General features: G+C 59.1%; 10 protein-coding genes across 10 annotated transcripts; 4 read left to right on the top strand and 6 right to left on the bottom strand.

Moving 5' to 3' along the window:
* Positions 1-680: 680 nt before the first annotated feature.
* Positions 681-2,770, top strand: BKCO1_3700017 (c2h2 type zinc finger containing protein; the record flags this gene model as incomplete). Its single annotated transcript, XM_020275052.1, has 2 exons — positions 681-823; positions 874-2,770. 2 exons carry the CDS (start codon positions 681-683, stop codon positions 2,768-2,770), a joined length of 2,040 nt encoding a protein of 679 aa, XP_020128948.1.
* Positions 2,771-3,760: 990 nt separating this feature from the next.
* Positions 3,761-6,675, bottom strand: BKCO1_3700016 (autophagy protein; the record flags this gene model as incomplete). Its single annotated transcript, XM_020275041.1, has 4 exons — positions 3,761-5,068; positions 5,118-5,724; positions 5,774-5,887; positions 5,936-6,675. The coding sequence occupies 4 exons, from the start codon at positions 6,673-6,675 to the stop codon at positions 3,761-3,763; spliced, it is 2,769 nt and encodes a 922-aa protein (XP_020128947.1).
* A 521-nt stretch (positions 6,676-7,196) lies between these two features.
* BKCO1_3700015 (component of oligomeric golgi complex 6) lies at positions 7,197-9,315 on the top strand (the record flags this gene model as incomplete). Its single annotated transcript, XM_020275030.1, has 2 exons — positions 7,197-7,472; positions 7,525-9,315. The coding sequence occupies 2 exons, from the start codon at positions 7,197-7,199 to the stop codon at positions 9,313-9,315; spliced, it is 2,067 nt and encodes a 688-aa protein (XP_020128950.1).
* Positions 9,316-9,468: 153 nt separating this feature from the next.
* Positions 9,469-9,802, bottom strand: BKCO1_3700014 (uncharacterized protein; the record flags this gene model as incomplete). Its single annotated transcript, XM_020275019.1, has 2 exons — positions 9,469-9,653; positions 9,709-9,802. 2 exons carry the CDS (start codon positions 9,800-9,802, stop codon positions 9,469-9,471), a joined length of 279 nt encoding a protein of 92 aa, XP_020128949.1.
* A 214-nt stretch (positions 9,803-10,016) lies between these two features.
* On the top strand, positions 10,017-11,440 carry BKCO1_3700013 (ngg1 interacting factor nif3; the record flags this gene model as incomplete). The annotated part of the gene is made up of 6 exons (XM_020275008.1): positions 10,017-10,111; positions 10,168-10,211; positions 10,262-10,387; positions 10,447-10,535; positions 10,586-10,830; positions 10,882-11,440. The coding sequence occupies 6 exons, from the start codon at positions 10,017-10,019 to the stop codon at positions 11,438-11,440; spliced, it is 1,158 nt and encodes a 385-aa protein (XP_020128952.1).
* A 357-nt stretch (positions 11,441-11,797) lies between these two features.
* On the top strand, positions 11,798-12,243 carry BKCO1_3700012 (40s ribosomal protein s28; the record flags this gene model as incomplete). The annotated part of the gene is made up of 4 exons (XM_020274997.1): positions 11,798-11,858; positions 11,941-11,990; positions 12,047-12,080; positions 12,182-12,243. The coding sequence occupies 4 exons, from the start codon at positions 11,798-11,800 to the stop codon at positions 12,241-12,243; spliced, it is 207 nt and encodes a 68-aa protein (XP_020128951.1).
* A 701-nt stretch (positions 12,244-12,944) lies between these two features.
* On the bottom strand, positions 12,945-14,554 carry BKCO1_3700011 (allantoinase; the record flags this gene model as incomplete). Its single annotated transcript, XM_020274986.1, has 2 exons — positions 12,945-13,955; positions 14,024-14,554. 2 exons carry the CDS (start codon positions 14,552-14,554, stop codon positions 12,945-12,947), a joined length of 1,542 nt encoding a protein of 513 aa, XP_020128954.1.
* A 1,083-nt stretch (positions 14,555-15,637) lies between these two features.
* Positions 15,638-16,422, bottom strand: BKCO1_3700010 (uncharacterized protein; the record flags this gene model as incomplete). The annotated part of the gene is made up of 3 exons (XM_020274975.1): positions 15,638-16,044; positions 16,137-16,349; positions 16,410-16,422. The coding sequence occupies 3 exons, from the start codon at positions 16,420-16,422 to the stop codon at positions 15,638-15,640; spliced, it is 633 nt and encodes a 210-aa protein (XP_020128953.1).
* Positions 16,423-16,812: 390 nt separating this feature from the next.
* BKCO1_370009 (endosomal integral membrane protein) lies at positions 16,813-18,857 on the bottom strand (the record flags this gene model as incomplete). The annotated part of the gene is made up of 3 exons (XM_020275188.1): positions 16,813-16,880; positions 16,936-17,709; positions 17,762-18,857. 3 exons carry the CDS (start codon positions 18,855-18,857, stop codon positions 16,813-16,815), a joined length of 1,938 nt encoding a protein of 645 aa, XP_020128745.1.
* Positions 18,858-19,423: 566 nt separating this feature from the next.
* Positions 19,424-20,385, bottom strand: BKCO1_370008 (neuronal calcium sensor 1; the record flags this gene model as incomplete). The annotated part of the gene is made up of 3 exons (XM_020275177.1): positions 19,424-19,603; positions 19,652-19,947; positions 20,004-20,385. 3 exons carry the CDS (start codon positions 20,383-20,385, stop codon positions 19,424-19,426), a joined length of 858 nt encoding a protein of 285 aa, XP_020128744.1.
* Between the last annotated feature and the right edge of the window lie 178 nt (positions 20,386-20,563).

Raw genomic sequence — 20,563 nt, 5'->3', positions numbered from 1 at the left:
AGCAGCAGATCGAGGAGCAGAGCAGCAGATCGAGGAGCAGAGCAGCAGATCGAGGAGCAGAGCAGCAGAGCAGCAGCGCAGCAGAGCAGCAGCGTCGCGTCGGCCCAAGCAGGCGCCGGCTGATCAATCCGTTGCTAATCTTCAGCAACCGCCGCCGCAACACCGCATGGCCCCGCGCCGGAACAGCAGCACTAGCGGCTGGGGGCGCGATGATCACGCAGCGCTGCTGGAAGCGTCTCCGCGCTGCTGGCACCCTCGTCGCCTTCGGCCTTCGCATCTCGACGGGCGCTTGCTGCAGCTCGAGCTCGTCCAGCGGCACGGTCCGACGCCACTTGACGACACGGGCACTCGCGGCAGCTGTCAGCGCCGGCCAGAGGCTATTTTTACGTCGCCCAGTGGGAGCCCTCGTCTGCGACTTCCAGACTTTTCGCTGCGTCGCCCACGTAATCCGCCCGACCCGTTTGTCATGGCCCTGCCGTCCCGTAGGGCTGCCCGCCGCCCGCTGCCTTCTGCGAAGCTTACACCACGCTGATAAACAGGGCGCCGTGAGTAAGCCGCACCGCGCATGCAGGCACCCATGAGGCTCTAGGTGTGCCTGCAGCGCCCAGCATCCCGTGAACATGTCCTTCCTTTATATCTGCCCGTTGTCCGGGGCATCCTCGCCCTGATCCGACCCGACAATGGACCACCCACCCCGCTCCACCCACGCCGTCGACGACGCCATGCAGGCCTACTTCCAGCACCCTGCCCATCAATGGCCCGATCCCATGCGCGTAGACTCCCACCCTGAGGACATTCCGTGGGACGACGGCGCCTCGAATTGGTAAGGGGACCCCGCCCCGCCCCAGCTGCCCAGATGCTCACTTCTCCCAGGTGGCTCCCTCAAGACACTCCCGACCAGTTCGACCACTTTGCCGCTTTCCCCCCTCAACAGAGCGGCCCGTGGTCCGTCGATCAGTGCCCGCCCGCCGCCTTCGATTTTCAGGGCGCTCACTTTCACCCGGCTGCCCCCGTGCCCCAGCCCGGCTTCGAGCCCATCCCGGACTCCGCTCAACTGATCCCGCATGACGCCCTCGACGGCCTGTTGAATCCGCAGCCCTTCAGTCCCCTTGGCTTCGAGCCGAGCTGCTCGGACCATCAGGGGAAGCAAAGGGTGCGCCAGCGCATCTCTTCCCCGGCCAAAGCCATCTTGCATCAGTGGTTCGATGACCACATAGAAGATCCTTACCTCGAGAGAGAGGATGTCTCGACGCTATCTCAAGCCACCGGCCTCACCCCGCGCCAAGTGAGGACTTTTTTTGCGAATGCGAGAGCCCGGAAACTGCCTGCGCCCTTGCCCGGCCAGCAATCCCCACCCGCCCTCTCATCAACCGATGGCGCCAGAGAGGCCAAGGCGTCTGCCGCTGCGGGCAACAAGCCGAAGCAACGGCACGCCAGCATCACGCCTTCAGTCAAGCCGGATCCAGGCGCTCAGCCGAGAACTCAGCAGAGCCCGATGCAACGTTATCTCTCCAGCTCTCCCGAAGACGAGGGAGTGTCCGAGGAAGCCCTGCAGCATGCAGCAGCTTTCTGCGCGCCCCAGTCGTCAGCTCAAGCGAACACGGAGGGCATTGCCTCCGCGCCACGTAGGAATCCCGATGCCTTTTCCGAGGTGGCAAGTAGCAACTCGTCCAATTCGTCCCATGCAAGCATTGATTCGGTGGTCAACCGCGTACCCCGCCGCGGCCGCAAGCGACATCGTGGCTCTTTGCGCCGCAGCAGCACAGTGGTTCGTGAACGCATCGATCGGAGCAGAATCTTCCAGTGCACATTCTGCAACCGCGATTTCGCCCAGAAATACGACTGGCGTCGCCACGAGGAGTCCGTACACATTCCGCAGAAAGAGTGGATATGCATGCCCGATGGCCCCCTCCGCACCGATGGCGATTCTGGATTCCAGTTCTGTGTCTTTTGCGAGCAGCCAAATCCGTCTCACGACCATCTCCAGCGTCACAACCACACGCCATGCCTGTCGGCCCCGCAGACATCGCGCACATTCACGCGCAAAGACAAGCTGATACAGCACTTGGGTCAGGTCCACAAACAGGCTCAGATGTCGGCCACGATGCAAACATGGTGCCGCCGCGTCTCCCGCAACATCGCCATCGCGTGCGGCATCTGCGGCCTCCGTCTCTGCACCTGGAACGAACGCGTCGAGCACATCTCCACCCACTTCGTCGACGGCATCGACATGCGCTACTGGCTCGGCGCTCCCGGCGGTGTCGCGTCCCTCGCGGCGCCGGCAGCGACGACTGAGCATCACGCCCATCACCGCCACGACCCCTCGACCTCGTCGTCGTCGTCGTCCTCCGCCTTGACTCCCCAGCCGCCACCGCCACCGCCACCCACCGTCGTGGACCCCCTCTTCCCAGCCTGCACCAGCCCCCTGCCGCACACCTCCGCCCACGACCCGTCCGGCGCCCGATCCCACTCGTGCACCGCGTGCGCCCTCCGCTTCCCCCGCTACTCCGACACCGTGTTCCACGAGCGCCAGGCCCACCGCCTGTACAAGCCGCGGCCGCAGCCGACCGAGGACGGCGCCAACATTGCGAGCCCGCTGCAGCAGCTGCAGCAGCTGCCATATGCGGCCAAGTTCGGCATCGGCGGCCCCAGAGCCACACCACCACCACCTCCTCCTCCTCCTTCTCCGCCTTCTCCGCCTTCGTCTGCCGTCTGGCAGCGTCATGGGGGAGGAAGAGGCCCGGTGGCGTCGTTGGTGCAGCGACACTAGCAGCAGCAGCAGCAGCAGTAGCACGCGTCGGCGGGTTCGCCCATTGCCATAGTGCTGCAGGGCAGTGGCGGCAGCAGCAGCGGCTGCGGCTGCGGCTGCGGTTGTGGCAACAGTAGCAGCGAGAGCAGGGGCCGGTACTAGAGCAAGGCTCTGCTGGACGAGGGCGGAGACAGGAGTGAGGCTGGGAAGGGACGCCCCGAAGACCTTTTCTTTTTCTTTTTTTTTGTGTGGAAAGACGGGCCTTTGAGCATCGAGTCTGTATATCTGGGTCATTGTGTGTTTGGGTAGCAGCAGTGGCGTTGGTGGTCGATGAAATTGTTTCGGTACACACATGTATAGAAAGATCACCGCTGGCTTACAGCAGGAGGCATGGATGGATGGCGTCTGGGCCGGAGCTGTGACATGCATGGCACGGCAAAAGTATTCTTTAGATTGGATGGCATAGAGGCTCTGGTTTTTTGGAAAGTCGATTCAGCTAGAATATGATACCCTCGTTTCATGAATGGTCATCGAGCGCACCGGCTCCCTGCCGCCTAGCCACTTGATGGTCTCTGGCTTACGCTCCAATGGCCGAAGGAAATGTGCCCGAATGCGGCAGTCTCGCGGGTTCTCCTGACGCTTTTCGTCATCGTGTGTCACTATTGTATAATGCTCGAATCTCGGGTGCTCAGTCCTGATTCATCAGCTCTCTTGGTCTACTTCGCCAGGGTATTCTATTTGATAGCATAGACCATGAAAGAAAAGGACAAGTTTCAGCCGAATTCAATCGCCAGTACTCCATTCCCAGTAACACCCCCGGCCCGTAGTGGCTTGGAATGCCACATACCGTGTTGCTTATGTGAAGCTAAAAGAAAGACAAGACCAGATACATCGAAACTCCGGGCGCCCAGCCGTCTAGCTACGACCCCAGCGACATGCACAACCATTGTGCATAGCCCCTGCTCCAATGGTGCACACCCATTCACCTAAGATCAGTGATTTATCGGTCTCCTAGACGCCAGGCCCGCGGCCTTGGGCATGAGCATTCTGGAATTGCTGCAACAGGCCCAGAACACCGGCACCCTTGGCACCATCCGCGGCATCTAGGTCATCCTCATCACCGCCACCACTGGAGGCATTAGGGAGCCAAGATTCACCAAGATTGCTATCATCCTCTGGGATTTGGCCGTGCGATAGCATCTGCCTCGCATCAGCCGCCCTCGCATCTACTTCTTCATCCAATTCATCCAGGTGCCTCGACGGATTGCGGTTCGGATTGTACCGTGAGCGGGCAGCAGTATGAGGCGAATGGCGAGCGTTGATGGCCGACGGCTGGTGGTGAGGGTCAAGTAGTACGGACCCCATGGGAGAACCTGGGCCGGCTGCTGCTGTTGACCTCAAGGCTGCACGTTGGCCTCCGCGCCGCGGCGCTGGGTTACGCGCACCGGCTAGTCCGTGGTCTATCCCAGTGGACGAGCCGGCCAAGGGGTTAAAGGCAGGAGGAAGGTTAAAGTGTGGTGCGGTCGGGCCGCGGTTGCCAGGATTGCGACTGTATGCTTGCAGGAAACCGTTGATCGAGGCGTCTAGCTTCCCATCATTGGATCTAAACCATTGTTTGCGGTAATTTTCGTGCTGCTGTGCATGAGTATCTTGCGCAATGTTGTCTGTCTTCTTGAAGTCAAAGACTGCGTAAGAGCAAACGTGGCCCAAGCCATCCACGTGAATGGTGAATTCGCGGAAGAAATCAACAATGCGCTCACTACATTGCGGGAGGCTATACCATAGCACAAACGGAGTCAGGACCATGCTAAGAAGCTCCTCCAAGAAGATGGCAATCTTCATTTGGTAGACTTGAGAAAATTCCCTTCGGACTTCGTCCGTGTGCAGCCGATCGCGCCATGACGCTGGGCAATAGTGAGTGATAGCAATGACTTCTTTCAGAGCGACTTCTGGCTCCATGATGATATCTGCGGGATTCGTGATTTGATTCCGGGCAGCAGCATATAGCGCACTGAGGACACCAATCCAGAAGAAGACTGGTTTTCCAGGCAGAATCTCCAGGCGAGTGATGGTCTCGGGATAGAGTAAGGAGCCGAGAACAAGCACTGCAATCCCAATGCTGACAACGAACGCGACGAATTCGCAAAGCTGGTCCGACTTGTTCTTAGGAAATTGATTTAGGTAACGGTCAGCATACGGGTACGCCAGGTTGCGTCGCTGCTCGAAGAGATGCCGCAGTTCGTTGAATTCACGAAATTTCCATTCTGCCATGGGTGTGAACATCCGTGAGCCAAGTTGAGAAGGGTCCTTTCGAAATTCCTGTCCGTTGTCAGAATATTGCTAACCTGTCGGGGCTGCTTGCACTTACGCTGAAGTAGTGGAAGAAATACGAGACGACAAAGTAAATGACGGAAACCGGTGCGATTAAAACGCTCAAAATGGCCGCTTTTTTGAACCGCTGATTGAGGCAGTCGATCAGATTCCGTCTCTCCTTGCTCGTGAGAAATTCGCGGCGGACATGGCCGTCGGCCGTGAAGACAAATTGCATCACGCAAGTTTCAAGGAGTAGTTCCATAGTTCTTGAGAAGAACTGGATATCCCCAAAGAACGGAAGGGGTACGGTAAGATTCGGGATATCTTTGTTGAAAAGGGCGATGAGGTAATTGTCCCGGCGCATAACCCGGTTCGCGATGTCGTGAGCATCCATGCGTTGTTTGGAATTGGCACCAAGTTCTCTGCGGTCAGCGGCGGAGATGTTCTCGGCAGTGGTTAAGTTCGCGTCCCGGAGGGCCATGAGTCTATGAACCACCAACTGCCATGTTGCAGTCTGGATGTCGCTTTCTGGAATGTCGAGAAGGTGCTGATAGAAGGCTCGCATGAGCCAGAGAGGACGGATGCTCAGTGTTACCTGGACAAGCTTGTAGACCCAGACAACGATGAAAACCCATAGACCGCAGAGCCAGAAGCCGTGGATGCTGCTCCGAGTTAACAAATGTCGCTTTGAGATGATAGGAGTCGGCTTACTTTCTCATTGCATCCTCGACGAAGATGTCCCGAATCGAGTTGCTCTCATGGATTTTCTTATAGTTGATGGCAAAGAGCAGGATTGTGCAGGTTGCAACAACACAAGCGGTGCGTCTCGGAGTAGGTTAATACCGTGGTTTCAGCAGGGGCTGGGGACCTTACAGTAGGTTGAGATACTGATTCAACAGGATCGACTGCATCCCGTGACCCTGATAGTAGGTGTAGACTTCGGTCAAGAAGCGGTCGAGGTTATGCACGTTGGCCCATCTCCACATGGCCTCTTCTTTGGGGTCCGTGAACACAATGCCGTTGGTGCCAAGCTGTGCTCCGAAGTGGCGGCGTTGGGGCGCTGGCCTGGAGTCGCCGTAAAGGCGTTGTTGGGCTCTGGTTGTGTTCCACTGGGTCCTGTTGGCGTGGGTAGACGGACCGGGGACAGGCGAGGGCAAGCGGTCGGGACGGACTTGGGTCTGGCGCGGGTGCTCTCGAGGTGGGGCAGCAGAAGGTCTGTCGCTGTCCAGCAACAAGGACTCGGGGACATCGTCATCCTCGTCCATCCGGGCGGCAGGCGGGCGCGATGGAGCAGGTTGCATCCACCTCGGCCTGTTGTGAGTCGTAGCAGGCGGCGGTGCCATACTGCGGTTGGGCTGGGTGTTGTTGTTGTTGTTGTCTGGGGGGAGGGTGGGGCTACGGGTGGTAATCTGGCTGTCAGCAGCTTCGGCAAGCAGATGCTCCAGGTCGGTGTCTTGGAAGCGGGCTTCGAGATTCTCCTCGTCCAGGGTGAGGCTGGCGTTGTCGTCGGCGGCGGGCCTGCGGCCGCGAGGAGGGTGTTGTGCGAGGGGCTCGTAGGCCGAATTCTCGTCGGCGGCGGGCAGAAGCCGCGAAAGAAGGTTGGAGGCCATCATGGTAGGCGGCGCTGGCGGTCGCTACGAGGTCGCGTGAGACCTCGACATGCGCCGCCGGCAACGAGCGAAGCTGGTAGGGAGGTTGCGATGGCAGCAGGCGCGGCAGGCGGTCGACGCAAGAGTGGCCGGACGGAGGTGGTGGAGCGGAGAGGGCGAGCTCGCGCGAGAGCTTGTGTCGGCGGTGGAACGGGGCGTGACGCTGCAGGGGCAGGTGCACGGCGGGCGGGCTCGTGACACACGGCGGGCGGGCTCGCAGGCAGAGGCACAAGTGCTCGCTGGACGTCAGGCGGAAGTTGTCTGGCGGCGTGCTTTATCGCCGCCTAGGTCTGGAGCCGCAGCCGCAGCCGCAGCGGGCGCGCGCGTCATTCGTCGCGTTGTCGCATGACTCGCGCCCGCTGCGGCTGCAGGGGTTCAGGAACAACGCCGGCCCGCAGCGAGTCCAATGGATCCATCCATGGCCCTTGTCACTGTGGCCCTGACCGAAGCTCCAGCTGCAGCTCCCGCCCAGCATCGACCGAGCCATGTCCCGGCCGTCCGTCTCAAGCCGGCCTTCGGGCGAGTTCAGCGATGCTGCCCTGGGAGGCTCCTCCCAACGCGCCAGTGCCCTGTCAACCCGCATTTCCAGCGTTCTGTCTGCCTCCTACGCCGATCTTGAGATCCGCGATGCTCTCGAGACGTTGGATGCCGGCGGCCTGAAGAACACCCAGGACATGCGCCGCCAGCTGAGGCTTGACGTGCAGCGCGAAGTCATCCGCTGCAATGGCGACATCGTCCAGGACTTCGGCCGCGTTGCTGAGGTTGCTCCACCTCCCGCCCGCTTGCTCGACCGTGTGCGCTGACTGCTATCAGCAACTGCGTCGCGTCGGCACCGCAATCCAGGCCTTGAACCGGTGCTGTACTGACATGCGCGCCCAAATCTCGTCTGCAACCCGCGAGACGAAGCCCGTGCTGGACGACGCTTCTGCATTGATGGCCCAGAAGGCCGATGGCGAGACAAGACTGCGCCTGCTGGACGCTCTGAAATCACACTTCATTCTCTCGGATGAGCAGCTGTTTACGCTAACCTCGACCACCGAGCCCGTCAACGACGACTTCTTCCAACTCCTGACCAGGGTCAAGAAGATACATCACGACAGCCAGCTCCTTCTGGGCACCGAAGACCAGAGACTGGGCCTGGAAATCCTCGAGCAGAGCTCCAAGCAGCTAAGCTCCGCCTTTCAGAAACTCTACCGCTGGGTCCAGCGCGAGTTCAAGACTTTGGATCTCGAAAACCCGCAGATCAGCGCTTCCATTCGTCGCGCACTGCGCGTCCTTGCCGAGCGGCCCACCTTGTTCCAGAGCTGCCTGGACTTTTTTGCCGAGGCCCGAGAACACACACTGTCTGATGCCTTTTACAGCGCCTTGACCGGAGCTGCCGATGTTGGATCCACTGCCAAGCCCATCGAGTTCTACGCACATGACCCACTACGCTATGTCGGCGATATGCTGGCTTGGGTTCATTCCACCACCGTGTCTGAGCGCGAGGCTCTAGAGGTGCTTTTCATCTCGGAAGGGGATGAGATCTCCAAGAGCATTCAGCAGGGACTTGAGAGCGAACCATGGCTGCGCGTAGACGGCGAGGATGGAGACGTGTTCGATGGGAAAAAGGCCTTGCATCAACTCGTCAGCCGTGATCTCGCTGGTGTTGCGAGACTGCTGAGGCAACGGACGGAGCAGGTCATCCAAAGCCATGAGGACGCAGTCCTGGCCTTTAAGATTGCGAATCTGATTGGCTTCTACCACAACACTTTCTCGAAGCTCGTCGGCACCGACTCGCCCATCTTGGACGTCCTCGCTGCCTTGGAGCAATCTGCTTTGAGGCAGTTCCGGGCGAATATGAGGGATCACGTCGCCAGCGTCCAAAGTGACCTAGCAGTTGCGCCTGCGAACCTCGCGCCGCCTGATTTCTTGGATGAGGCCCTCGAAATGCTGAAAGCACTGCTCAAAAGCTATGACTCGTCCATGACAGCGCTAGACAACCGCGAGAACGGATTCCAGCCAGTTCTGTCCGAGGCTCTTGACCCATTTCTCAACGGCTGCGAGAACCTCTACAAGAGGCTACAGGAGCCAGACAACGATGTCTTCGCCGTCAATTGCCTTCTTGCCGCTCGTTCTGTTTTGGCTTCCTTTTCGTTTGTGAAAGAGCGAGTCGAGGAGATGGACGACACGATGCAGGAACACAAATCGAACCTGGTGGCCTCCCAGCACAGATATTTTTTGCACACGTCGGGACTTTATCCGCTAAAGGCTATCCTGTCCGAACTGTCGGACTCGGAGGACGACTTGAAGTCAATCCCTCAGCTACCCCCTTTCAAGCCAGAGACTCTGGTCAACGTGGGCGGCCAGCTGGATGATTTCCTGCCCTCTGCCTTGATGGATGCGATGGACAATATCAAACGGCTACGGGATACAAGAATGGTCCAAGCGATTACGGAGGCGGCTGCAGAACAGTTCTGCGAAGATTTTGAATTCGTCGAGGATCGGATCCTGGCGGCAGATGAGCTGCGGGTGGTCGAGAACGGCGCAGAAGAAGCGCCCGCTCCAAGCTTAAGGGAGCTCTTCCCTCGCACGAGTGGAGAAATTAGAGTGCTGCTGAGCTAGCTGCCGATGAAAAGAAACAATCAATTTGCGCCGGTCAATTCCCCATGTAACTCGTTAGACTTGCATCGTGTATGATACACCGACCCGCCCCTCCCTGGGATATAATGCTCCCACGTCTTGACGGCATGGTCTTGGGTGAACACAGGCGAGGTATCAAGCCTGGATCTGGGCCTTCTTCTTCTCCCATTCGTCGGGGGTGTGGCACTTGGGGGTCCAGGCGTGGATTGCAGCAATCTGCTCCCTCAAAGCGGCGTTGACGAGGCGGTGACGCGCAAGAGTTGTCTTCTTGTCGAACTGCGGGGAGACTATGATGGCCTCGAACATCTGGCCGCAGCCGCCTGGCGGGGGAACCAGGTAAGAAGGCTGCGCAGGCGAAGGGCGAAGGGCGCGTACCTGAGAGATCGGCTATCTCGACGTGGACAGCGCCAACTTTCTCCTCCAAGACGGCCTTCAGAGACTCGGGGGTGACTCCGGAAGAGGCGCTCATGGCGGGTGACGGGGGCAGGATGGTCGGAATGGGTGCAGAGGGGCGGATCAGATAATGCAGCGGGGAGGAAAAGCTGGGCGAGGGCGAGCCCCGCTGACGTGAGTGCCGAGCACGATGCGCACAGGGATCCGATCAGCGCGTTCCAGCCCTGGTCGGCGCCTGCGTGGTTTGAAGCTCCGACCCATCGCCCTACCTTCCGCACCATCGCCCGTTGATGTTTGCCGCTACGCTCCGACGGTCGTCCAGGATGAGCTCTACCATCACCTCCGCCCCTTTCTCAAGGGCTGTGGTCAATGCCATGCGCAAGCTGTACGTCCCAATCCATCTCGCTGGTCGACCGAGCCGCGCTGACACAGGACCACCAGCTATCCCGAGGCGCTGGCCGACAAGAGCTGGGACAACACTGGGCGTGCGTTGCCGTCTTCCGAGTGCCCCGTCCCCCGTGCTGATGCCGTCCAGTGCTTCTCGAAGCGCCGTTTGACCCGCTCCGCCGCAACCGGAACTCAGTCCTACTTACCGTTGACCTCACCCGCGCCGTTGCGGACGAGGCAATTGAACAGAATGCGTCCATAGTAGTAGCCTACCGTCAGCCCAATCTGAATCGCGGGCCTCCCGGCGCAGTGGCTGACAGGACTCAAGCGTAGATCCAATCATCTTCAGAGGCCTCAAGTCCTTGACCCTCGCCAATAGCCAGCAGCAGTCTCTGCTTCGCTTGGCTGCGAGCGGAATCAGCGTGAGCCGCTTGTGTCCCTTCACTGCACGTGCGCTGACGGTGCCCCGAAGGTCTACTGTCCCCACACAGCCGTGGATGCCGCGCCTGGCGGGCTCGGAGACTGGCTTGCAGACATTGTCACAGGGAACCCGACCGACGCTTCGGAGCAATCGTCGATCAAAAGCACCCAACCGTCACCTCTCCCGACAGCTTCATCAGAGCAAGCCGATCCGTTTGTGGAGAAGAGATCGCTGTATATGTTGCGGCATCACCCTTCGCAGAGCGGAAGCTCTCTGCGTATCAATGATCTCAGACTGTACGCTCGCCCATCTCCTGCGTCGTCGTGATTTTTCTGACACAGACACAGTGGAAAGACGGCGCACACCCGCCAGGTTATTACTCCTGTGACCAACGTGCCGGGACTCGATGGCGCTGGCATGGGCCGCATCGTGCGCTTCCAGACACCTCAACCGCTCACTTCCATAATCGAGCGCATCGGCCAAGGCTTGGGAGACCCCAAAGGATTCCCCATCGCCATCCCTCAAGGAAGCTCGGTCGACGAGATCAAAGTGTCGAGCATAGGCATATGCGCCGGCAGCGGTGGCTCGCTCTTCTCGGGCATTGACGTAGATTTGCTCTTCACTGGCGAGCTGTCCCACCATGAGGCGCTTGCCGCCATAGAGAAGGGCCAGGTTGTCATCACTCTGTTCCATTCGAACACCGAAAGGGGCTACCTTCATAGCGTCATGAGGGACCAATTGCTGGAAGCAATCGGAGATGAGTGGGAGTACCTCAGGGCGGAAGAGAAGGGAAAGCCCAACCTAGCCGACAAGGAGCTCGAGGCACTCTGCGACGAGTCGATTATAGTGGAAGTGAGCGAGAGGGACAGAGACCCCTATGGCATCATCATTGCCCAGGAGCCGTGACGGAAGACGGGCAGGAGTACCTAGTCCCGCAGGCGAAAGCTTGGCAGAGTCGCAGGCGTGTCATCAAGCTGAAATTGCCGTCTCCGCAACACGGAAAAGAGGCAGCTAGACCAGTTAGCGCTTAAGCAGTCTGCAGGAACACGCTATGAGGGGCAATACAAGCCGCACTGTGCAGAGGTGCCAGGACTCGTGGAAGCAATGATGATGGTGGTCGGGGGCTCGCTTATCGCTTATCGGGCGGCGATACACTGGCCCGCAAAATTCGAAATAGCGAGCGCCTCAACGACGACACACGCCTGCAGCCGCGACCGACAACCTCCCCTCCGTCCCTCCCACGAACCCACCCACGCATCAAAAATGGATTCCGCCAAGGTCCCCGTCAAGCTCGTCAAGGTCACCCGCGTGCTCGGCCGCACCGGTAAGCACAACACCCCCTACGACGGGGAGCGTTGCAAGGAGGACGCGAACATGTGCCGGTGCTAACGGTACGCGATGTACAGGTTCGCGCGGTGGTGTGACTCAGGTCCGCGTCGAATTCATGGACGACACCGTAAGTTGCGCTTGAAAGGACGGCCGTCGTCGCTTGAGGCTAACAGCAAATTCTAGACCCGCAGCATTATCCGCAACGTCAAGGGTCCCGGTGAGCACCCACCCAGCACGAGAACCACACGATCGAAGCGACTCCTGCCCCTGGGAGCGCTATTTTGTGGATAAGCAGAACTAACACGCCTGCCCGTCCAGTCCGTGAGAACGACATCCTCTGCCTCCTCGAGTCCGAGCGTGAGGCCAGAAGGCTGCGCTAAGTGGTTTAGCCACCGCTGGCCGGGAAAGGGAGATCAGGCGAGGACAAGTGAAAAAAATGGGTTTCTCCTCGATGAGAACAGTTGGGCTGAGGAACGCGATGGCGCGGGCAACGGTCACGATACGATTCCGAGGGATGTCTGGATACGGTATGGCTTTCTGGCGACTGTCCCGAGAAGCTGGAGAGTTGTTCTATAGGTGTTGAATGGCCACCTTTTCCAGCGTCCAGTTCTTGATTCCCGCTCCTCTCCCTGTCACCTCGGATCTACCGCCAACACGTCCGGAATATTCGGCTTTTCACGGAACCAGAAGGAATACCAAAACCTGCCTGTCCTCCGTTTGCACTGGATTTCAAAAACGAAGCGGGATGGTTCAATGAGCCCCCATGGTTCCCTTGGTGCACTTGTATGAAATTACCTGCTTCACCCGAGTCCAATCAACGTCTCGAAAATCCGCCCGTTCGTGCATTCCCGAACAGTGTTACGGCCATTGTGCACATTTCGCGCATTGTCAACCCAGAAATCTCGAATCTAATTTTCATTTTTACTTGATCTTTCGTTCCTTTTCGTAGTCGTAACCCCATGCAATATGCACCGTCAGATCGCTATGCCCTAAAAACGCATTCAAACGCCCTCTAGATGTCCTGTGATGCAGTCGAAACGAAAACAGATACGACCCGATACCATCGGACCAATGTTGCACTCTAGACTTCAACCTTCGGCTTCCGCGGCTCAAGAAGAAGCTTTCCGATTGGACCCGACTTCTCCACAAACCCGTCGGTTCTGGTGAAGATCTTCTGTCCACGCAGCCATGTCTCGGCGACGACTCCGCGAAGCGTCTTGTGCTCGTAGGGCGAGCACTTGTTGCGGAACAGCATTGTGCTAGGCTCGACAACAAAGGTGGCTTCATCGTCGAAGACGGCAATGTCACCATCATATCCGACGCCCAAATCGCCCTTGGTGTCGTCCAGGCCAACCTGCTTGGCCGTGTTCTTGCAGCACCATCTGACCACATCCTCAATCGTAATGTTGCGGGTCCTTGCCTCAGTCCAAAGGATGCTCAGCCCCAAGCCAACGCTACTGATGCCGCCCCAAGCGCTGAAAAAATCTCCATCGGCGCCGTCTACGTTGTGTGGGTCGGTGCAGCCCAGATCGGCCAGCTTGGCCGGCAGCAGCTTTAGATCGGGCGTGCATGGCGAGTGGTCGGACACGATGGTCTTGATGATGCTGTCTTCGGGACGTTGCAACTCCGCCCATAGGCCGTCCTGGTTCGACTGCTCCCGGATTGGAGGGCAACACTTGTGCCGGGTGTCACCCTCCTTGACAGATTCGGCGGCCAAGCTCAGGTAGTGGAAGCACGTCTCGGCCGTGATCTTGATGCCCTTTGCACGTGCCTCTCGCAGCATTGGGATGGCTTGGATGGCCGAAAGGTGTACGATATGCAGGTCAAGCTGGGGAGCAAGGTGGGCGAGGGAGAGAATTTCAGCAATGGCGTAAGTCTCGAATGAAGGAGGCCGCGAATCCAAGAATGTCTGGTAAGTGGTCAGAGGCCCGGAAGGCTGGAGTGGCGGCTCAGAAGCTTGGACGTCATCGCCGACAGAGGCGGTGATGGGAGGGATCATCTCAGCGTGGAACATGACCGTGGTGGGCTCGTCAGCCAGCTCCGCCAGGACCTTTCTGATGTCTTCAGAAGCGACAGCAGGGAACTCGTCGACCTACAGGCTCGTCAGCAAGCGTGTTCCAGAAAGAAATCAGCCATGTTGCCACAGGGCACTGGACTCACTCCACTCTCAATGAGGAAACCCTTGAACCCCCTCACGCCGGCCTGGACAAGGGCTTTCAGCTCCTGGTCGTTGCCCGGAATGATGCCGCCGTAGAAACCAACGTCCACCCAGCATTTGCCCTGAGCGGCGTCGATCTTGGTCTTCAGGTTCTCGACTGTTGTGGTGGGAGGGATGGCATTGAGAGGCATGTCAACGACGGTAGTGACACCGCCAAAGGCAGCGGCACGCGTGCCGGTCCAGAAGCCTTCCCATTCGGTGCGACCCGGCTCATTCAGATGGACATGAGCATCGACGAGACCCGGAAGCAAAATCTTGGGGGAATAGTCGACATAGGGAGTTCCGGGAGGGAAATCGGAGGGCGGCAGAACGGAGTGGAAGATTGACGTAATTTTTCCAGTGAAGGTGGAGACGACGAGGGTTGCCTCGGTGAGACGGCCGGAGACGACGGCGCGGGATGAGGCGATGACGGTGATGGGAGGCACCTGAGCCGAGACGGAGGGGGAGGAGGCTTCGGTGGCATGGGGGGCCATTTTGGGCTACAAAGAACAAAGATTGATGGTGTCGTTGGAGGGCAGCAAGGTCAAAGAAGAGAGGCCTGTCCAAGCTTCGGGTGACGGGCAGGTCTTGGTCCAGAAGCTTGGTGCAGACGATAAGGTGACGGCAGGGCGATAAGGACTGCGGCAGAGCACAGGAGGCAGCGGACAGAGGACAAGAGAGCAGAGCGGTGTGGAGAAACAAAGGCGAAGGCGGAGGCGGAGGCGGAGAAGGCACGAGGGCTGAAAGGAAAGGCGGAAGGAGCGGGCAAAGCTGGGGTACGGCGAGCGTCTTATCAATGCTGCGATATCTCAGCCAGATTCGGAAACTGTCAGATTGGCTTGACGGGCCCGACCGGTGCCGCGTCGATCCAGCCAGTCTCAAACAGCAGCAGGGCTCGCGCTCGGCGCAATGGCGGGGCGGCGGCCCTCATCGTGGGCCGGCTGGGCTGGTGTGGAGCGAGGCGCATTACTCGATAGAAATGGCGGAGCCCCTATCGGCGGCAGTAACGGTGCAGAAAGCGCCAGCCCTGCCGCGCTGCCCTGCCGCTAGGCAATCTTTCGGAGGCCCCAACACCGCCGGACGCCGCCGTCCAGCCCTCAACCACCACTGCTGGTCCTGCGCGCGTCCCGGCTGCTGGCGTCGCCTCGTGGTCAGCCGGCGGCGAGGGCAGGGGGGCTGCCGGCGCCGCAACCACCGCGCCGCTGCATCACCGGCCTTGGCGCCCATCGCTGCCCCGTCGTTTCACCTGCGCCTGCCACCGCATTCCCATCGAGTAATGGAAACCACTCGCTCCTCCCTAGCCTAGCTTATCACCGCCGCCGACCAGCGCTACCCCTCCTCTTCACCCGCATATTCCTGGACTGCCGCAGCCTTTGTCAGCCGTCCCACGCACTTCGCATCGACCCATCATTGGACCCTGCTCCGCCGCCTGTGTTTGGCGAGAAGAGCGTCTTCGTCGAGCGGGTGCACCGTTGGCAGGCGCCATCATGATGATGGCCATGGCCTAACCGGACCGACGGGGGGAAGACATGTAGCATTGGCTTCAAGAAGAGGGTAAAACATCCATTGCACCTCTTTCACAGATACTTCTTCTCGAGCCTTCCCGACAGACTCTCTGGCACGTCCTTCCCCCGTAGGCCTCCACCCTGGTGGAAATGCTCCTGAAGCGCAGTCAAGGGAGACAGGAACAAGGCGCCCAAGACGCAGAAGAAGGTCGCTGCAAGCTGCCACATCCACACGAACAAGAAGCCGCCGGGCCAGAAGAAGCGCACGAATTCACTGGTTTGATAGAGGTCATTCTGCGCCGTGATGTAGTACTTGGCCCTGCCGGCTTCGCCCTTCTCGTCGGCCGACCGCGAGGCCGGAACACGGGCGAGATGCAGCACCGTGACGAGAGACGCAGGCGCTGAGTAGAAGGGAATGAGCCAGACGCGGAAGACCTGTGAGATGTGGACGTAAAGGATGAGGTTCGTCTGGTCGAAGGCTGCATGACGATGGAGTTAGCTCAGGAAGGCTGCGCTTATCACGCAATAGGCTGCCTTGGCATGCTGCCGCGCTTCTATGGGGCCGGCGCACCAACTGAGTTGACTCGCAGGTCGATTCTTGGACTCATGATCTTGTACCACCGGTAGATGGCAACGATGAGGGCGCGCGAGTTGCCGAACTTGCCCGTTCTGCAGAAGGGATGTGTGAACGAGGCATTGCGCGTAAAGTACTTCTCGATAGCAGCCCGCTGCGCGCGCGGCGGCGACTGTGTAAGGAGATAGATGACTTGGGCGACTTCGTTCTCTGCGCCGCGTCCTGTCAGCCCGGGTCCGTGGTGCACGCGGCGCCTGAGTCTTTAGCTACCTGGATTCTCCATGGTCGGGGATTGATGGGAGACGATACGCGGCGTGACGAGAAGAGGACTTTGTGTCGGGGGGAGCGAGGCTCAAGGCATTAGCGAAGCCGCTGCCATCACTTGCATGGATGAACAGGAACCTAGGCGACGGGCAACGGGGGTCGCGGGCATTGACGTCATTGGCCGCCTGCCGCCTTCACATGCCTGACGAGGCACGTCACGTCCACTTCATGTCTCTGCAAAAATCCCATTGTGCGTAGCATGCAAGAAAGCTCCGCGTATACTATATACAGGTTGAACATGTGCGTGCTGTGCTCTATTGCCCGGCGCCAAGCTCCATTACCAAAGGCAGCGATTTAATTATACGAATACAGTCATAAGGTGAAGCAACGCCTCTCTCCGGCGCATGCTTTAGTCGACCTTGATGGACGAGTAAATCTTGAGCACAAAGAGCCATGAGGCAAAGAACCCGATGGTGCCTGCAAGAATCCGTCAGCCACTGCCGCGAGAGGGGGGAAGTTGCACAACACTTACCGCTTAGTACGAAGAACAGCACGCTGATCAGTGCGCTGTAGCCAAGATACAGCACTCCACTGGTCCAGCTACCAAACTCCAACACCTTTCCCCAGTAGAGCAGCGCATACGCAAACACGTAGGCCGCGCTCGCGCCCGCCGTGCAAAACGCCCTCCACTGCCAATGATAGTTCTCTGCGCACAGCAAGAAATAGATCATCAGGACCGTGACTGCTGCGCAAGTAATGATCATGAGGCCGTAACACAGAAAGAGAAACCCGAACATGTAGTACACTTTGTTGACCCAGATGCTGTTCATGACGAAGTAGAGCTCGACGAAGATGGCTCCGAAAGGAAGGACCCCTACGATCAGCATGCTAGGCAAAGGGCGAAGGTAGCCCGACGCAGGTGGGATCTGCCGTGGGATCTGGTTGGTCCGCACCGGCGTCTCAACCCTCTTGTGTTTGAATCCGATCCACGAGCCCGCAAGCGAGAGCGGAACGCTGATCAGGAACCAAATGCAGACGAGCGCGAGCATCGTCCCAAACGGAACGGCCCCGCTCGCCGACCTCGCCCACACGAAGAGGTTGAGCAGAAAGAAGATGCAAAACACCACGGCAGGGAGCGCAACGGGTGTGAGCGCAAAGTTTTGCTTCCACTTGTCGCCATGGAAAAACTTGTAGATGCGAGCCGACGCGTAGCCACCAACGAAGCCGAAGACGGTGTAGAGAAGAAGCATGACAGTGCCGAGAGAGCCGCGATTGGATGGGGAAAGGAATCCTAGCAGTGCAAAGACTGGCATTGAAGTTAACCTCTACTCATCACTCTTCAGTATCTGGAGCCTTACCAATGGTGAAGCCGGCCATCATGAACAGCTGTGCGCCATTGCCGACAAGCACACTCAGAAACAGCGGGTTCTTCGGTGGCCTGAAGACGTCGCCGTGCACCAACTTCCACCCCGAGTCTTCTTGGACTCCTTCCTCGACCACGCTCGTTCCCGACAAGTCCTCAAGCGCAAATTGCTCGAGGCGATTGTACCTTGCAATATCCTTCTTCAAAGTGCGGATGAGGATGGTAGCGACCATGGTGACCAAGAAAACCACAATGACCGCCGAGTTGACCAGCGAGAACCAGTGGATTTTCGGGTCGTAGACATGAAGGTACTTGTCCCAGCGCGTGGCAAATGGCGTGGATGAAGGCCTCCAGTAGACGCTGTAGGTAAACAAAACAGACGTGCTTCCTGTCTCCGACAACTCTATTGGTGCCGGCTCACCGCACTCAGCCTTCTCTTCGTTGACCAGCTTTGCCTCGCCCATCGACCGCGGCTCCACAAGGATACCGACAACCCTGTATGCATCCGGACCGGCCTGATGATAGTCAATTAGGATGTCATAGTGGGTGTTGAGAATTGGCTTGTCGTCCTTGACGGCGCCCAACGCGAATCCGGGGCTGTAGAAGTTGGTGTTGTCGTTTGGATCGTGTTTCAGCTGTCCGGCGGGTAAGCCGTCGATCAGCCAGTTCAGGTTGTAATTCTGTAGAATCCTCTGGTTGACAAATTGCGCATCACTCGGCTCGTATGTCTGATCTCGACATGCAGGCTTGCATGTTTCATTCTTGCCCATGCGCAGCTCAAAGGGCGATGTTTGTATGCGGTCACCGAACAGGATGCTCCCCAGCGACTCCGAGATGTATTTGGGGCCGCCGCTCGGCTGGCAAAAGTGGAATTCCGGGAGGTAGTAGTCAAACGAGAAGACCGAGTGCACGTGCGAGTCGTCCGGGGAATTGCCAGGTGTGAGGTGGTTGACGAGCAGCGGCACTTTGTCCCCTTCTTTGTACGAGGTCGGCAAGACTCCAGGGAGGTAATATGCGCTCGCGGGAACGGGGGCGAGGAGCAACAGCGCCGAGAGCACGGCGGCTGGAGCACTGAGGCGGGTGAAAAGCATGGCGGCGACGACGGCGCCGAGGCCGCGGGGCTGGCTGTGAGACCGTCTGGCGGAGCGACAGCTCGCGGTTGGCCGTGGACTCCTCGGCGCGCGCGGGAGGTGCGGCGGAGCGCGTGGCAGCGGAGTCGATAGAAGCGGATGCGCGGCCGCGGTAGGAATGGGACTGCCCGCAGGGCTCGGGGGGGGGGACAGGCGCAGGGCAGAGGCGGCTGGGCGAGAGTGTGGTCGTGGCGGAACGTGTGGTTTGGAGGTTGAAAGCTGTCACTTGCTTGCGACCCGGAGCTTCGCCGGCTACTTAGCCTCAGGGATCGGCAGTCATAAAGCCACGCGTAATGCCACACTGTTGCAAAGGCCCTGGTTGGCGCTTTCTGAACAGAAGGACATGCGCCATTCACCGTTCCATCGTCGCTATGTGCATACTACGCGGGAGCTGGGCCATGGTCTGCCGACGCCTCTTTCCACCACAGCCAGTAAACTCAGAACAACCTCCGTCGATGCTTAGGGAAAACGCGAACATGATATCACAGGCATAGAAACATGAGAGAGAGGAAAGATGCCGCCACGCCTCACACAAGCCCATCGTACAAGGACAGCGCCGACACAATCGTCTCGTCGCGCTTGGAGCCCTCCTTGAATTCGGCCATGTCCAGGCTACCGTTCTCGTCCTTGTCCATCATGCGGAAAATCTTGCGCACGCGCTTCTCGGGCGTGTCTTCGTCCTCGGGGAGCTTGACCATGGAGCCGACCTGCGAGTTGTCAGCACTGTGCCGCCCGCCAGCCTGTCTTGAACCAACCATCTTGTATATAGCCTCCACAATCGCCAGCATCTCGTCGTAGCTAATCTTGCCGTCGCCGTCAATGTCGTACAGCTGGAACGCCCAATCCAGCTTGTCCTCCATCTTTCCTCTGCTCGTGACGCTCAGCGCGCAGATAAACTCCTTGAAGTCGATCGAGCCCGATTTGTCGGCATCAAACACGTTGAAGACATAGTCGGCGAACGACGACGGGTCACCGAATGGGAAAAACTGTTTGTAGATCTTTTGGAACTCCTCCTTGGTGAGCATCCCCGAGGGACAGTCCTTTAGAAAGCCTGCCAGGCCGTGGTCAGCGTGGCATCGAGCCGCGGGCCGCACGACGAGGACGTACCCTTGTACCACTGCTGTAACTCTTTCTTGTCGAAGTGGGTGGCCTTCTGGAGATCGCTCAGCTCCTGCTGGGTGAGCTTGCTCTGGCTGTGATAGTGCACAGTTAGCCGGGAATCCTCCAGCATCACGCGAATCAAACAGCTGCGGGCCGATATCTCGCGGTCCGTTTCACGGACGGCCAGTTGCAGGGCGACATGGCGGCTTCCCACGTAGCCCTCGTACTGGCGTGCGCCGGGAACGGGTATGGAGGCACCGCGCGTCCTTCCGAGCTTCACCGGGGGGTGCTCAACCTGGAGCAGCGGTGCATGGGAGGTGCGCACGTCGTGCAGCGAGACGCTGTGGCGGCGGCGGCGGGACTGCGCAACGTCTCCGACGGTCGTCATGGCAGAGTCGTGGTGAGGCTGGGCGGGGAGAAAGAGTGGCGCCAGGCGCGATGACGCATTGCTCTGCGGAGGCGCGAGTAGGGACGGTTGCGCGTTCGAGCAGGCGCGCGGAGGCCAAAGCAGTCAAGGAAAGCGTCACACTTACGATTTGCCCATGGTGGACGGTGCCAAGCGTGAG

Source organism: Diplodia corticola (assembly GCF_001883845.1).
Source record: "Diplodia corticola strain CBS 112549 chromosome Unknown scaffold37, whole genome shotgun sequence".
Taxonomy (NCBI): domain Eukaryota; kingdom Fungi; phylum Ascomycota; class Dothideomycetes; order Botryosphaeriales; family Botryosphaeriaceae; genus Diplodia; species Diplodia corticola.
The sequence above is the reverse complement of the archived record's forward strand: the minus strand, read 5'-3'. Positions and strand labels throughout refer to the sequence as shown.